Here is a 14,640-nt window from a genome sequence, read left to right on the forward strand (position 1 = left end):
CAGCAGAAGACCCCTGTCTGGTGTCAGAGGGTTCCCCCAAGTATGGATCTGTGTAGGCAATGACAACACTTCCTGCAGTTTCCAACACTTGACTTGCACACAGATTCTTTCAGCCTGTTTTCACACAGTGTTTTAGGGAGTTTGATAGAGTATGGAGCATATCTTTTTCCATCTATCTCTTAATAAGTGTAAAATGGGCACCAGCTGCACAGAAACCCCAAGTTAGGAAAGTATCAAACAAGAAAAAAACAAACAAGAACATCCAGGACAGCGATTCTCCAGGTGTGAGCAACCTTTAGTAAGCAGCTAAAGACTTTTGCAATAAATCCATTGCAACTCTACATCTGCAATGACTAGCACCATATAACAAGAAAACACAATTCAAAAGCCATTTTTACCCTGTTCTGTCATCCAAGACTAAAAACAAGAGAAATTATTGTATTCTAATTTTAAGGTCCTTTATGCAAATATTAATAACATTTCAGTAAGGAACACAAGATGAAGAAAAAAGTAATAAGAGGATGCAGGAAACAGAGATGATAGTAGTCCAAGGATGCAACAGGAAGCAAGGAAGAAGCCCCAGAACCTGAGTAGAAAGCAAAAAGCTCAGTACATTAAGAAAACCAAACACACAACAACAATCAAGTCCCCATCTAGACTGTTGCCCTGGGAATGGTGCCACACCTTAGCAAGAAATCTCACTGCCACTGTTAGACATGATAAAAATATATGCAGTCCTTCAGTTATAAATCAGCAACTCCTGGCCAGTTGCTGCACAGGTGTTATTAAGAGATCATATGCCTACTGTATTCATACCATTCAGCAGATGTTCTTATTTTGTATTGCTGTTCTTGGCTTTGCAATCAATTACAGTTCCTGGATATAGGTGATCCTCTGTATTACATAATCCTTTTGAGCTTCTCTTCATGTTCACTCCCAAGCATAGCTGTTCCTCTTTTGGTTTCACATTTCAACAACAAGCTCAGCTGCCAGCATAAGGACCTACTGGATGCCAAGGCAAGCATGACACTTGAATTGTCTTGGTGCTTTTAGTCCTATGCTGAGTCTATGGGGCAAAACCAGCTCATATCCACTTTTCATCACCTTAATAATTGTAGTGTTTTCTAAAGACAAATAGGTTGATCACTTTTTTTTCCTTCAAAGTAGTATTTCAATTGTAGCATAATGGAGAAAGCCAGTATCAATTCTTTATTATCGCTGGTCTGAACAGTGCAACAGTACCTCTTCACCTCCTGATTGCTGCCACCAGTGTAAGCACTGGAGAGATGCACAACCCAGAGATTCACAGCATGAGGCCCCTAACACTTCTTCACATTCTACTCACCAGCAACACCTTCAGTAATTCCTCTCTCTAGCTTTTCTCCAAGCACTTCCCACCACACAGGGCAATAATATCTGGAGCTCTCAGAGCTCCTCAGACACTTACACGCATGACCAGATCTGGGACTAGTCTCCTGTCCCACAGCAAGATGCCATTAAACCCTCACCTCCCATAGCTACACTCCACCTCAGACTAATCATACATTTTCTCTCAGAAATAGTTTAAGCACCACACTTATTCCTAGAAAATATTAATGTTATCCATTCTTACCTTATCTCACAGCTTCTCAATCCAAAAATGCTGTTTTCCTCCAGAAGATGTAAACACTACACCAACACACAAAACCTCCTCCAAACCACACTCTTCCTTCGTACCCTACCTGGCAGCTGACTTTTATAGCCCCATCATTATGTTAATTAGATCTTTCTGGTGCATGTCTGTAGGCTAAATGAGTTCCCAAGGTGCTCAGCTGCTTGCTGGATCAAAATCCCCACCCTTGCAATGCTGCCCACTGCTAGAAGAATTCAAGCGAAAGGGGCTAGTTGATAACAGGAAGCGTTTGGAGGTGGGGTGACTCATTTAGTCATCATCTCTCTCAGGTGTTTCAAACCAGGTGTAGGGACTTCATCCCAGAGCTATCACACCTGTCACTCATTATTATATTCCACTTCCATCACTTCAGAAAAAAAGGTTTGAAAAAATGATCAAAACAGTTCCATAAGATGCAAGTGTGAATACACCTGTGGAAGAATGGCAGTTCACAAGGTTACCTCAGTGGTGGTAGGTGAATAATGGACAACTGTGATGCTCATTGCTGTAGGCAAAGGACTGCCATAGTAGCTATGGCACACCAAGTAAAATCATCTGTGTCTGGAAGACCAACCAGAAAAAATCCCGGTTCTGTTGCAGCCATTAATTTTCAAGGACAAAGCAGGAGTTTGGCTCATACTTTAAGAGCAGTCTTGTAGCATAAGAAATGAGATTTCCAGTTTGCCAGAAATTCAAAGAACCTTTTAAGTTTTCCTTCCTAATTGGAATGAAGACACAGAATTTAGTAATTTCCTGCATAAAGGAGGTGTTGTTTCAGAAAATACAAAAAAGTTCATGCTAACTTCTCTGAAATCAAACTGAACAAGGAGTCACCTCAAGTCAACAAGACTTTTCTCTGCCTTTCAATCCTGGGAGATCCCCCCAGGCAGCCTCTCCTGGAACAGCAAGCTCAAAAGACTGTTTCAGTTCTGGAAATTTCTGCTTCTCTTTGGAGAGTTGAGGCCACCTCTGCAGAGCCATGATCTCCTGTAAGCGCCTTCTACGAGTCACGTTCAGTGCTCAAAAAATCTCCATCCTCCTACACATTTATTTGAGCTCTAGGACTGAAATTAAGTAAACCTGTTAAGGAGTTATGAGCTGTAACCTTCTGAATTCTTCCTTCTGCAGCATGGAAGGTTATAAATAGAGTAGGAAACTTGTAAAAGTTTCATGTCTTACCCAAGTCCTTTGACTGGCTGAATTCCATGTTCACACAGAGGATTTCTACTTTGGTCTTTGATTCTTTAGGTCTGGAGCTGACATTTTACCTCTTTCAATCTTTGCTCACATTGGCTGACAAGCTCCAAGTTGACCAGAGCCAACTTGATCATATTTTGCAAAAAAGCTTCCTGTCCATGGCAGTCAGACTGCTGATCACCTCATCAGTTCATCTTGCTATTCTAGGCCAGAGGTGTCCCAGCTGCACTTCCCACCTACCCAACTGTTCCTTAAAAAAAAAAAAAAGTTTTTATTGTGCCTGGAAATATTTTATCTGTTCTTTGTGGGGAACCTCCAAAACCTAAAGCTCCTTCAATCCTGTGAAGTCCTCAGCTTCAGTACTAGTGTTACCTACTTTTGCAAAGCTTCAGATGTTTCACATGCCATTTTCTTCCGTTGGATCTTCATTGATTCCTGCAAGTAATCCCATTTTTTGTCCCACCTCATCTCAAAAGAAATATCCCAAGAGTATCCCGGTTTCTTTCCTTGCAGACAGGACATCATTTGGCTGTAACACAAATTCTTAGCACAGTTCTCAGTGCAGATCCACACTTGTTTTAGGAATGACATTTCCATGTACTCTGTACCTTCCTGACACTGCATATGATTAACACACAGCATTTCACACACACAGACCATATGTATGGGTGACAGGGGACTCGGACAAGGAGGCATCTTCTTCTCTGTGTTCAGTGACAGAGATATCCAGGGGAGGAGGGACCTCACCCATGCAACTGGGGACAGTGCTCACTTTCTGATGATGGTTTCTCAGTCATTCCTTTCCAACAGTTACAGCCTTTGAGAAGGCTGCAGCCTAGGTTACTGCTTGGTGTCCATCAAGTGCACCCTCAGCTCCTTCATGCCAGGTAGCACAGCCACAGAGGCTAGCTCAAGGCTTACATGGAGGATGACAAGAGAATTATCGCATGCTTCACTGTGCAAGGCAAAAAGGGAGCTCTGCCCACCCAAACAGATACTAAAAGAATCAGTTTAGTTGGTCTCCCACATACCTGATACTGCCCACAGCCACTGTCCCAAGAGATGCTGCTACTCTGAGGAATGGACCACACAGAAGACCATCTGCATATAGATTAGAGGAGTTCTCTGGCCTCCAGGGCTTTTTGTACCATCTGCCTCTGGCCTTAAGACACTTGAATTTTCTTCTCCTCTTTAGCATTGCCAAATGTTGCCTCTTTCTCCATCACTTTCCCTTAGCTGTCTCTTTCTCCCTATTTCCTTGGTCATTCTCCCATTAGGCAGGTGTTCTGGCCGCTGCTTACTAAAACTATCTTCAGACATTGTACTCGCTCCCTCCTGTGCATTCCACCTCTTGATGACAAAGACAGAAGAAAGCCCATCACACTTCAGACTGTCCACTCTTTCACCACCCTGCTTGGAAAGTCTGTGCTTGTGTACCCTTTCCAGAGAGACAAAGTTCTTGGAATCAGGTTTCCCAGCAAGAGGGCTGTGCCAGGAAGGATATGCACATGCCTGCAGTCTGCTCAACATGCTTGCAGGTATGACCAAATGAGAGAAGAGGGAAGGGTCTCTGCAGCCAAAGGGTTAGGGGCCAGCTCCCAGCTCTTCTGAATCCCAAACCAGTTCCCATTGTCTCATTCCAGGATGTTTCTCAGCCTCTCAGAGGCTGCCTGCTCCCTACACCAGCTATCCAGTGGCCCTTGGACACATGGATCTGCTACCCATGCAGAGGCTGAATGAAGATGAATCGAACACCTGTGGTCCATAGGCAGCATGGGTATAACACATCTAAGCCAGGGGACTCACCCTAGAGAACAGACACATGTTTTCAAATACAGAAATACCTAACTGCTGACTGCTGCAAGCCCCTTTTTATATTGCCAAATGAAAGCAGCCATGGGGGCCTCACGTAAGAGGCTGCTGGCAAGATGCGAGCCCAGACAGTCAGCCCACTCTTCCCGGCCCTGTGGGGACCTCCTGCCTTGGAGATCGGGAAGCAAAAGATCATAGGACGTGGGCCAGACCTCGCTGGGGCCAGGGCTTGTGGCAAACAGTTGGACCCACACACTGGAGCCAGAATGCAAGGCATGGAGTCCTTAGCATCGCTCTAGCAATGCTCCTGCACCAGAGCCAGCTCTGATTAGATACAAATTTAAACACTGAGGTGATGTCTATACAGCTGTGAAGATAAGCTCACAGCAAACCACACTTTCTCTGCTGGCCAAGAGAAATGGGGTACAGCCCCCTCCCAGGGGTACACTCATTTAGACAGACCTCTCCCACAATGACAGGGCCACCTGGAATCCCTCTGAGTCTGTCACACTTCAAGGACATCCATATGAGTCTGAGGCAGATAACCCAGAGAAGGACAGGCTATGTAGTGATCTGGCCTTTAAAGGCAATGAGGACCAAAAAGTGACTCCACAGTGTCTCAGCCCTGAGGTGCTCTTCAGAATTTACAGCTCACAGAAATGAGCACCAGTCCCCTGGGGTTCACTGCACGCCTCCTCAAAAGTCTTCATCACCACAACATGTACAATTGTGGCTGCGACAGCCTACCCCACAAAGACAAAAGCAAAAGAAAAATAAATCACTGTCAGGATCCCTCTCAGCCTTCACATCCAGCAGCTTCCTCATTACCTAGATCCATCATTGCCAAAGGATTTCCTTGGGGTGGAGATAGCCCTCCATGGAGGCTGAGGACATCATAGATGTTCCCTCACCCGTCTGCTAAAGGTAAATCCATCTGTCCACCAACTCCCTAGGAGCTGGTGAAATCAGGCATCAGGATGCCCAGTGTGCCCAGATGGCTCTTGGCAGAGCTGTAGGAATAAAGAGGGACCATCAGGAGCCGGCATAATGCTCAGTAGCTGGCAACCCCACTGCACTCATAAGCTGCTGGATATGCTAACCCTGTGCCAGTCACACTGCTCCACAGACACCCCAAGGGTCCCCATTCCCATTTTCCTTCCAGGCAGCTGCCATCTTGACTCTGTTATGCTGCAAGAGGCAGGTCCTGGCTATTGCAGATACACCACCTGCTCCTCTGCCCCATTCTCCAGGCACACGCAGAAGGGAACAAGCAGCTTACTGCCCTCCTCCATGGGAAAAGCAGAGAAGAGAGCTAGCTTTGTTGTCCAACAAGGACCATCCACTCTGAATTGATAGCATCGAGATGGGCTTACAGGTAGGCATAGGTAGTTTCTGTATGTATGCAGCCTGAGCTCCATGCAGAGATTACAAGTCCTGTGTCTTTAAGCAAAAGGGTTCATGCTGGGTAAAGAGGTTACTATGAGCCTGGGAACAAGACCTGGTCCTAGAAGCGTGCCTTGGGTTTGCCTCCATCCTGCTTGGGTGGCTCAAGGGCAGGACCGTGCTCCAGTGGGACCCTCTAAAAATTTTGCACTTCTTCAGGTTTAGAAGATCCCAGCATAGACTCAGAAAAACCACTTATTGTGACAGATCTCCCTCTGGCAGCATCGGTGTCTAGGAGCATATCACCCACAAAATCCTCGTCATGTGACATGACAGCCGTGGTGGCAAGGGGACATGTCGAGGCTGATGAGCTGGCCATGGCACCATCCCCTCACACAGCAGTGGCAGCCTGGGACATGCTCGTGAAGGTGGCTTAATGAGCAAACACCAGACACGGCCTCTAAAATACCTGCTCTAGTGCTCAGGATGAAGTGCAAGGGCAGTGGTGAAACTGCACCTCACAGGCAAACAGGCGTAACTGAGGGCTAAGTTAAAATAATACCTGATTTAAGCCCAAATTTGTAGAAATAAAGTCTCCATATGTATTTAAACAATACAATATACATTTTTCTACAGCCTCAATGGAAGATTTAAGGTTTTTTTTAAAAAAACAGTGAAAGTCTTGAAATAAGCTTTTCTGTCTTCATTTTGGCCAGAAGATGAGTTGGCATAAGTTATTCAGAAGAAATATGTTTTAGGAAAGGGAACATGTGTGCCTAGAAAAGAAGAAAAAAAAAAAAAGGCATAGATTAGAAACTTCATGATCATATTTGGACCATCTTATATGAGTTACTGGAAAGCAGAAAGTCTTTGCTACTGAACATAGGGGGGAAATATAATTTGCCAAAAAATCCCACTGAAAGATGAAATAAAATCCCTTAAGCTAAAAGTTCTCAGATGCTGGAGAATTTGTATCCATTGCCTATTTTGGCAAAAATTATATAGCTGACTACAGTTTAACCAAACACTACAGAAAACAGAATATTCCTTTAAATACGCCCTTTCATTAAAAGAAAGGGCGCTTGTTCCTATTTGGATCCCCAAAGAAGCATTTGCCATTGTTTAGCAAACATCTTTTCAGCTGTTTTTAACAACTAGGCACATCTAAGGCATTTATGTCAAATTATACTTGTCCAAGTTTGTCTCTGAAATATCTTCCCTCTCCATATGTCTAGTCATGAGAACTGCAATATGCTTAGATGCCCTCCACATCTTTTCATGGAACTACATTCCCTGCAGAGGTTAGTTTGGTTATATGTTCCCAGAATCTATTCCCTGTACCAAGACACTGGAGATCGCTCCAGCACATGCATGGGAAAATGTTGTGAACCTTAGACCTGGGGAACAGGAGATTGAGAAGAAGCCCATTGCCAGAGCAGCCAAACCAGAGAAACAACACAGGTCACAGCAGACAGGCCCTTGATGGGCATCAGAGTATGTGGGGCCCATCTAGATGGTTAAGGCCACTCATGAGATGGGATCAATATTCTATTTTTTTCCAAAGTAAAATTTAACCAAAGTAAAATTTAAATAAGTGTATGTCCTCCTCTCAATCTCAGCCATCCTACAGAAGAAAAACAGTTGTCTTATTTTAGTTATTATATTTTAGTTACATGCCTCAGATATGACTCTTGGTTGATTTCACAGCCTGAATCTTTTCTGATGAGTATAATGGACCTTATGAAAGAGAAAGAAGAAAAGAAAAAAGAAAAAAGAAAAAAAAAAAAAAAGAAGTATAGTATTCCAGTCAGGAAAATACTATAGTCTCATTTATTTTCAGGTTGTAAAATTGGTGAGGGAAGGATTTTCTTATTTCTATGCACACTGGGATGATCATTTCAAATAATCAATTAAAAGCAGTCCAACAAACAATGAGGAGTCACCAAATACCATCTCAGGTGGAATCTCCCTTGCTTTGGGAGCTGCCATTATATCCCAGTGATTTCATTAACTTACCCCATTCTCTATACTAATGCAGCATGAGCATGTCAAATATCAGCCTCATGAAAATTTTAATCAGTGAAGAACCTCATCTGGGAAACATTGTCCAAAATGAAACCTGAGATACAGCTTGCTGAAGTTTTCACTTTTCTGGGCAAAGATTTTCCCATTTCATCTCTTCTCTCATCACAGAGCTCATTTATATCTTCTTTGACAAGGCTGGAAAATAATTAACACCTATTCTAATCAATGTATTTTCTTCATACTGTGAGAATGAGGACTCTTGAGGGCTGCCCATAAGCCAATGTGTCTTTCCTCACAGCGGAGCCTCTCCTGAAGTGAGCAGGGCATTTCTGGCTGTGCTCATCTCCTCCAACTCTTTCCTGCATAGTATACATCTGTAACAATGCCCTGTCTCCCTTCAGTCACAGTCTCACACCTTATTTTCAGATGTTCAGCCTTCCAACGCAAGATCAAAACCTCTGTAGAAAGACGCTACAGACAGAAACAGCACATGTGCCTCCACTTGTCCTGCTCAACATGGCTGGTAGAGCCAACCTGACCTCGGTTGGTAACCTCCAGCTGGGGAACATGATCCAAGCCAGACCAAGCCCCACCAAGAGCATTGTCTACCTTGAACTGCACTACCTCCCTACCTGTCTGCTTTCCTCTGCCCTCCTTCCATCCAGCAGCAGGAGCCTCCCATGGACTTTCTCAGGAAGGGTCTGCTGGCAGGACACGGCTTGCATGGATCTCTCATTTATGTGGGGCTCCCTTCTCCGGTCAAAGGGCATCCAAACCCACTGACCTCCAGAACAAGCTGGAAACCCTATCTGTTTCCTCCGGCTCTTCATGGTGGGGTACAGGATACAGTCTGGGAGCCTAGGTGCTGATGAGGTGTTTCTGAGCTTCAGCTTTCCAGCAATTCACATTCATTCAGGGGTTGTGATAGTCATGAATACTGAATTTCACTTTCTTTTCTTGCTGTCTATATTGGGTTTTGTGCTATCCAAAGAATCAAGACCTGATTTTTCAGAGGCAGTGACTTCTCATGGCACTTGTGTTGCTCAGCACCATAGAAAATGTAGCCACTGAAGTCTGTGGTGAGTTTTACTTGTAAAGGTTTTTTCAATCTAAAAGTATAAATAATAACTACTTCTGAAGCCCTCTGGCATCCATGTGGCCATGAGCAGCTTCTTGCACCTGGAACATGTGAAAACATGATTTTGAAATAAGTTACTACCTACATACACACTAGATTGCTGGTAACAGACTGGTCAAAAGATTGCTTCCAGTTCACACTTCAGCTAAAAATAAAAAATGTCTGGAACATTTTTTTATTCCACTTGCTGTACATTACTAAGCAGATCAGCTGAGGAATTACGCCTTTCTCTACAGCACCAACCTGAGCCCAGATGAAGAATATTTTAAGCCTAGAGAATTATACCAAAGTTTTAAATAGCATATTATTCTTAAATGTGATTATTGTAGGGCCTCTGAAGGCCCAGTGCCACGTGACTCCATCACTCCCTGATATTCTGGGACACCTCTTCCCTGGTGGGACAGACTCAGAGCCCGTGGGTGTTAAGCAGAGAGATAGTCCATATAGAAGTAGAGGAAGAGAGAACAAACTTCTGAGTGTGAAGTTTACTTATCCTTATCAGAAATGCCTTACATAAACCAGATCTATGCCTAGAGCTGTGTCTCAATTCAGAGTAAGCCCTTAAGAAAGGATATGTGCAACTAATGGAAAACAAATGTCTGTTTTGGCAGGGCCTGCAGCTAATGTCAGTTATTTTCCCCCCTTTGCTAAAGAAATAAAGAAATTGTCAAAATGAAACAGGCTGACTGAAATGTTCTGGTTTTCTCTTAACTGTTTGAGTGCTTCTCTGATACACAACATATGCAACAGACCTTATCTTTGTGGTTCATGAAGAGAAAAAAACTGCTGAAGAAATCATGTTCTTTTTCATTAAAACATATAATGTCCTCAGGAAGGAAGTTCAGAGTTGAAAACACAGATATGCTTCATAGCTTGATAGCTCTCACTAAGGACTGTTTTAATTAGAGTGTGACTTCTAGACTTTGTTTTGCTGGAGTCTGGCCAAAAACAAAACAAGAGTACCAAGCAATCTTTAAACTGTTTTCTAATGAAAACAAAAGCCTAGGGAGGGCAGAATTATTAGCTGTGGCCTAATACCACAAAGCTAATTAATATAAAGTATAGCTATTGCTCATTTTTCAGGAAAGAGCAGTACTGTCAACACAAGTGTAGAAACCACCAGAAAATAATTTATTATCAGGAGTATGGTCACTAATTCATATAAACCATTCCAAACCACAAATACTGTTGTTAACCCAGAACACAATTGAGAGTCTGACTTTAACTCAGTAATGACTTGATTTTGGGGTCACTGAACAGCCTGTAGGATGTCGGCTCATACTGTGGTTGAGAAATCAATAATATGGAAATACCAGAACTGGCAGGAGATTTCCTGAATTTTGCCTTCCTTGGGCCCGAAGAGTATGATTCCCCAAAGCCTTGTCTCACCTGGAAGAGCAGATCCCAGAAGCTGTGAGGACATATAGGAGAAGAATCACTCCTCTTACACGCTCTCTTTCCTTAGGCAACCACTTGGAGTATGGTAAGAGGGAGATCAGACTGGCCTTGGTTTCATCAGGTGTGGCTGTTGTATTCTTCAGCTCTTCCCTAAATACGTAACTGAGGCTGCTTACATGATTATAAAAATCCTCAATGATGCAGATGAGTAGGTGCTGCTGAGTAACTACATGTTCACATATCTTGGTATCATGACATCATGTTATTGTGAAGTTGAAGACTGCTATAGCCTCTTGTCATTAAGACAGAAAGCACTGTTTCATTTTCTAGAAAGAAGTAGTCAATAGAGGTCACCTGAAGCCTCAGTAAGTGTCCTCCTGCCCATATAAGGACACAGGAAAGGCTACTCCAAAATTTGAAATGTGGGTGTAGGGGCTTGACATTAGCAGGGGGTTACATTGGTAAAAGAAGCACAAAGAGAGAAAGGGAGCAGCCATAATGCAGGCACAGTCACAGAGTCACTGGTGTGTGACTCTGGAAGAAAGCCACCAGAGAGTTTTCTGGGATAGGTGTTAGAAAAAGTGGTTTGGGACTGTGAGAAAATAAATTGTCATCTGTTGTTGGACTTCTCTTGTGTTCAAGTCAATGAGCTTTGTAGCCTTTTTAAAAATAAGGGGATTTCACCAAAGAAAGCAGTAAGGCAGGTTGGCTTTATAGCTTTCCATATTCAAGGAGCAAGGCAAATCACTGGCATGACCAGAAACCTAACTATTGAGCAACAGACTTTCCAAGAAACAGAAGAGGCCAGGAGCTTTTGTGTTAATATGGAAGTTAACACGAGTCTCCCTGGAGTGACTGATTCCTCTGGCAGCCGTTTCTCTACCTCCAATACAAGAGGAAATCTTCTGCAGAACAATAGTTCACAGCCAGCAATGGCCAAATGAATCTCCCTGAGAGCTTCCTGTCTGCCCAGGTCCTGTCTCTTTGCTCTGATCTTCCCTCTGTCCTTTAGCTCAAATGCCTTTGTGCCTCAGACTTGCCTGACCCCGCTGACTGCAGCTTTGTTCAGCCTTTACTGCAATGTCTAACACCCTGACCTTCAAGCTCAATGCTCAGCACCTCCTTGGTCTATCCCTGAGCTCATGTCTCTCCTGGTCTCCCTGCTCCTGTCTTCATTACAAATTCAATCCCAGTCTTCCTGTCTGCTGGGTTTATCCATACATATGCCAGATGAGCTGCTGATGAGATGATAGAGCTAAGAGACATTAGATCTACAAAGAAAGTAAAGTTAAAGACCCCAGTCAAAAGTCACCATGTGGGTAATGAATTGGACCCACCAGAGAACTTTGTTATGTCAGGAATTTCACAACCTTTTTGTAACCTACAGAGATCCAGGAAGTAGAGATCAGATTGTCTCAACTCAAATAAAGAAAACATCTGCTAGTTTAAGGAGATTGTTTGCTAAGACACCTATTTCTCTCAGTTTGTTATCCAGCCTGCATAAATTGCTGGGAAGATGAACAAAAAGCCATTTCCATCTTGAAGATGTCAACTCTAAAAAACACTAAAGAAAAAGAATATTCCAGGGCAGAAGCTCCCTGAGTTTAGATTCAGTTTGGCTCAGTATAGTGAAGTGCAGAAAGATCCCTATATCAGTAGCATGGGGCGGATCTTAAATGAATGTCTTCAACATAACTTGAAGATAGTTTTTGTTTAGGACTTGTCCTTATCTGAGCTATTATCAACCATAGAGCACCAGTCCAGCAAAGACTGATGCAGAGGGAAGAGGGTCAGTAAACAACTGCAACATTATTTGGTAATTGTAAAGGACACACTCATCTTACAAGCCATTAAAAATTGTTCCAAGAGCCTCTGGACATCACTTGGCAAAGAACAAAGACATCAGACACCACCTAGTTCTGGCCACAGAATGATAGAATAGAATGGTATGGGTTTGAAGGGACCTTAAAGATCATACAGTTCCAACCCCCTGCCATGGTCTAGTGGGACACCTTCCACCAGACCAGGTTGCTCAAAGCCCCGTCCAGCCTGGCCTTGAACCCTGCCAGGGAGGGGGCAGCCACAGCTGCTCTGGGCAACCTGTGTCAGTGTCTCACCACCCTCACAGGAAAGAATTTCTTCCTTACGTCTAGTCTAAATCTACCCTCTTTCAGTTTAAAACCATTACCCCTCATCCTATCCCTACACCCCCTGATGAAGAGTCCCTCCCCACCTTTCCTGTAGCCCCCTTTAAGTACTGGAAGGCCGCTATAAGGTCTCCCCGGATCCTTCTCTTCTCCAGGCTGAAGAACCCCATCTCTCTCAGCCTGTCCTTAGAAGGGAGGTGCTCCAACACCTGATCAACTTTGTGGCCTCCTCTGGACCTGCTTGAGCAGCTCCATGTTCTTTTTATGCTGGGGGCCCCAGAGCTGAGTACAGTACTGCAGGTGGGGATTTCACAAGAGTGGAATAGAGTGGGAGAATCACCTTCCTAAATCTGCTGGTCACACTACTCTTGATGCAGCCCAGGATATGGTTGGCTTTCTGGGCTGTGAGCACACATTGCTGGCTCACAGTCAGGGAAGTAAGACAAGACAGAGAAGTAAGCAAAATCAGCTGACAGACCTCTCTATCCATCTTTGTTGCATCTAAGTTCTAACTCATTGTTTACTTAAAAAAACCCCAACATTCAGAGAAGCATAATCAGCAAGTAGGGAATTTCCACCGACTAAAGCAAAATAAGACTCTGGAGAACTGGACAAATTTTTATCTTTACAGATGTGCAGAGCTTTGTAGTGTTCTGCCATGACAGAAAGTTCACTTGGGGATTTTACAGGATCCTAGAAAGACTACACACACTTAGTGAAAATGGGAGAGCATTTCTCTAGTCTCCTGAATGCAGTGAAACTTTTCTGGAATTTTAAAAACCCATCATGACACCTCCTGTCTTGGTTTTCTTGTATCTCAAAACTTCTAATATTGGACACAGTTGCAACCACATATGGTTTGGGGGCAGCATTATGACACAAGAACATAAAAAAAAAAAAAAAACAAAACATGAAAGAATGGTGGAGTGGTCCAATAAAACCTCAGACCCCATGGATAAATAATTATGCCACCCATGAGAAGCATCTGAGTATAAACTACCCTTGGCACAGCTTTTCTGGGACAGTCTTGTGTTCAGGACAGTCTCTTTCTCTGCTAGGGTTCTTTGTCTTCAGGAGTACTAAGGGACTATTTGCAACCTGTCTGGAAAAGCTGGAGCCCTCTGATTTTAGAGCCACATAAAGGCTTTGGCATGATCAGAAGCAGCCAGACAGTGTTGTTAAGAGCTGAATATGCTTTTAGAAGAGAAAAGGAACCAATACCTTTCTCAAAGGAGCAGGTGGGCTTGAGAAGAAATGGTCCCTCCTTCCCTTGATGCTATTTGTAAAACCACCAATTGCTCCTGGCAGTTGCTCCTCTGATGTTTTCTAGAAATCATAGGCAACTTCAGAAAAAAGCCTCAAACACAGAAATTGGGAAATAGAGACTGACAGCAGTTGAAGTTCTCACGAATTAATGCTGTATCTGTCCCGGGGTCTTTCATGCATTCTCCCTTCAACTGTGCCTATGCTTTGCATTTTAATAGGCTTGTACAGCTTGGTGATTCAGCAAACTCACAGTCTCTTTTTGCTGTAATCATTTTGCCTGATAAGTGTAACAATATGCCCATAATCCAAAGGGAAGTTATTGGAATTCAAATCTGAGTTGTAACTTCCTGCAATAGTGTTTCTCTGTGGTTTAGCTCTCCAACTAGCATCTCTGCGCTCCTGGCCTGCAATTTATTTGGTAACACCAGGACCTCTTCTGGCTCAGCAAGGACCAAGATCTGATCACTTGAGTGCTTTGATTTCCTGGGACCTGCTGGAACTTCTTAGGAAACAACAGGAGCCTGCGCCCTCCGGTCACCATCTTCCTGGGCTTCTATGAGCCTTCCTGATGTACCCGGCAAGTCACTGCTTCCACGAGATGTTCTGTAGACTTCAAGGTTGTG

The 14,640-nt window shown here is 43.7% G+C and overlaps 1 protein-coding gene across 3 annotated transcripts in view; it reads right to left on the reverse strand.

Annotated features, from left to right (window-relative positions):
- Nucleotides 1-6,754: 6,754 nt before the first annotated feature.
- The window catches only part of SPATA18 (spermatogenesis associated 18), a 48,771-nt gene continuing 40,885 nt past the window's right edge, over nt 6,755-14,640 (reverse strand). For all 3 annotated transcript variants that reach the window (XM_042808383.1, XM_042808386.1, XM_042808382.1), the window contains one exon: nt 6,755-6,819. In XM_042808383.1, coding sequence (XP_042664317.1) covers nt 6,782-6,819 — 38 coding nt within the window. In that variant the 3' untranslated portion in view covers nt 6,755-6,781. The remainder of the gene's footprint in view (nt 6,820-14,640) is intronic.

The sequence above is a fragment of the Tyto alba genome, unplaced genomic scaffold (genome assembly GCF_018691265.1).
Source record: "Tyto alba isolate M040663 unplaced genomic scaffold, T.alba_DEE_v4.0 Super-Scaffold_6, whole genome shotgun sequence".
NCBI classification, from domain to species: domain Eukaryota; kingdom Metazoa; phylum Chordata; class Aves; order Strigiformes; family Tytonidae; genus Tyto; species Tyto alba.